Genomic DNA, 2,097 nt, shown 5'->3' with positions numbered 1-2,097 from the left:
ATGCAAACTGCTGAGAAGTTCAACTGGGCTGAGGCCAAGCTGCAGCCAGGTGAAACCTGAAGTAGCCCAGGAAGCAGCAATGAGTCAGTCTGTGACACTGTTTTCAGGAGTTCACACCTAAGGGCAGACCAGTTAGTCCCCTCCTAAAGCAACTATGTGCTGGTGGTTCCAATAGAATCCACTGGAGAGCTGGGGGTGGCCTGATCGGAACAGCTCAATCAGAAACTGGTGACGAAGTCTGGGGCAGCTGTCTACAATAAAGTTCCAGACTCGCTCGCCCTCCTTCACTGTCCTAGAGCCTCTTCAGAAGCAATGACATCACGAAGCTCCATCTTAGGTAAGGAGGACCCCCAAATGCTACCATCATATCACCCCAACCCCAGCGCAGCTCCCAAACCTCAACATCATCCCGGGCTCCTCCCCACTCCTGGGAACCTCAGAAGCATCTCTGACAAATAGCTCCCTTCTTTAACAAACCAGAAACCTTCTCTCTGGGAGCCAAGGCTGAGGACTCAGTCTTCCCTGAATGCCCCTCCCCTGGACAGCCCCAGCTACTCAGGGCCTGGCTGAGCTAACTCCCTTGCGGATGCACCTTTAAATCACCCTAACCTGTGGCTTCTTCCATACTCACCTGCCTTCCCTGAGGACCCCATGGCCACTTTCTCCGCCCCATGCTCCACCTTGCCATAAAATGATTTATAAGAAACATATATTTGGTCATTCAGATAACCAAAATATATTCCTCAGGTACATTTGGTCTTCACAGTTTGGGAAAATGACTCAGAACCATAAAGGTGAAATGGGTGTCTTGTTATTAATGAAGGTAACTTTTGGACCCACCCAAGAATGGGTGCTGGTAGCCAGGAGGCCCAACCCTGTGAATGAAGGAGTGGAAATTTCATTCCCACCTTCCCCAGCTCCTGGGAGGGGAGAGGGGCTAGAGACCGAATCAGCCTTGTAGGACTGAGCCCATAACCTGTTAGAATCTGATTCTATCTCTGCATAGACAGCCGCAGAATGGAGTTGAAGTCTCAGACACCCTGCTGGTGTCTCAGAATTGTTTGGCATTGTGTGTGCAGGAAACCCCCAGATGCTGGTATTTCGGGGAGCCATAAAAGAGCCCCCCCGCTTCTTTTTCCCACAGTTCCTGTCTGCGTAACAATCTTCCTCCTCCAGTCTGCAAAAGTAGTCACAGGTAAGGACAAGGACTGGGAAGAATGGGGAGGGAGGAGGCTGCCCTCAGAAAGTGGGCATCTGGTCTTCCTTGGACCCACACCATCAGTGTCTCCGCCAGATGCCCCCATGGCCTCAGGGCTGTGGCTGTGCCAGCCTGCTCCCAGGTGTGGGGACCAGATCTACAACCCCCTGGAGCAGTGCTGTGATGACGACGCCATCCTGCCTCTGAATCGGACTCGCCCTTGTGGCCCCAACTGCGCCTTCTGGCCCTGCTTTGAACTCTGCTGCCCTGAGTCCTTTGGCCCCCAGAAGTTCGTTGTGAAGTTGAAGGTCCTGGGTGTCAAGTCCCGGTGCTTCTCATCCCCTACCTCCAGAAACTGCCCCAGGCAAGGGCCCCTAACTGCTCATGGCTGAGGGAAGGAAGGAGGGATGAGGTACGTAGAGGGTCACAAGAGGATCCCCTGTCCTGTTGTCGTTCTTGTTTAATTTTTTTTTAAGTTTATTTAAGCAATCTCTACACCCAACGCGGGGCTCAAACTCACAACCCCGAGATCGAGAGCCACACACTCTAGCGACTGAGCCAGCCAGACCACCCCCTCCCCACAACCTGTTGTTTTACCTCTGGCCATTTCTGGAATCTTCCCACTCTTCCTTGCCTGTGTCTCATAATTTCCTAATTTTTCTTTCTCTGTGGCCAAAGGAAACTTTTCTAGGCGAGCTCCTTATGAAAATGTGATGTTTTCCACATATTAGCCAAGGCCCCAACCTACATCACTAGCTTCCCCCCAGTTCCTGCAGGGTAGGCAGGAAAACAGAGAAGCTGATCCTGTGCCGGGCCCTGGGCTGCCCATCTTGGGACACTCAGAGGCTCCCCCAAGACCTTCATCTCCTTGTGCCTCAGTCCCTCATCCGTAAAACAGG

The 2,097-nt window shown here is 52.6% G+C and overlaps 1 protein-coding gene across 1 annotated transcript; it reads left to right on the top strand.

Annotated features, from left to right (window-relative positions):
- Positions 1-1,590, top strand: LOC123855074 (insulin growth factor-like family member 3). Its single transcript, XM_045890443.1, has 3 exons — positions 1-49; positions 1,145-1,195; positions 1,295-1,590. The coding sequence occupies exons 1-3, from the start codon at positions 1-3 to the stop codon at positions 1,588-1,590; spliced, it is 396 nt and encodes a 131-aa protein (XP_045746399.1).
- Positions 1,591-2,097: the final 507 nt, after the last annotated feature.

The sequence above is a fragment of the Mirounga angustirostris genome, unplaced genomic scaffold, assembly GCF_029215605.1.
Source record: "Mirounga angustirostris isolate CCGP_5_RB_7025 unplaced genomic scaffold, mMirAng1.0.hap1 SCAF_16, whole genome shotgun sequence".
Classification (NCBI taxonomy): Eukaryota; Metazoa; Chordata; class Mammalia; order Carnivora; family Phocidae; genus Mirounga; species Mirounga angustirostris.
The sequence above is the reverse complement of the archived record's forward strand: the minus strand, read 5'-3'. Positions and strand labels throughout refer to the sequence as shown.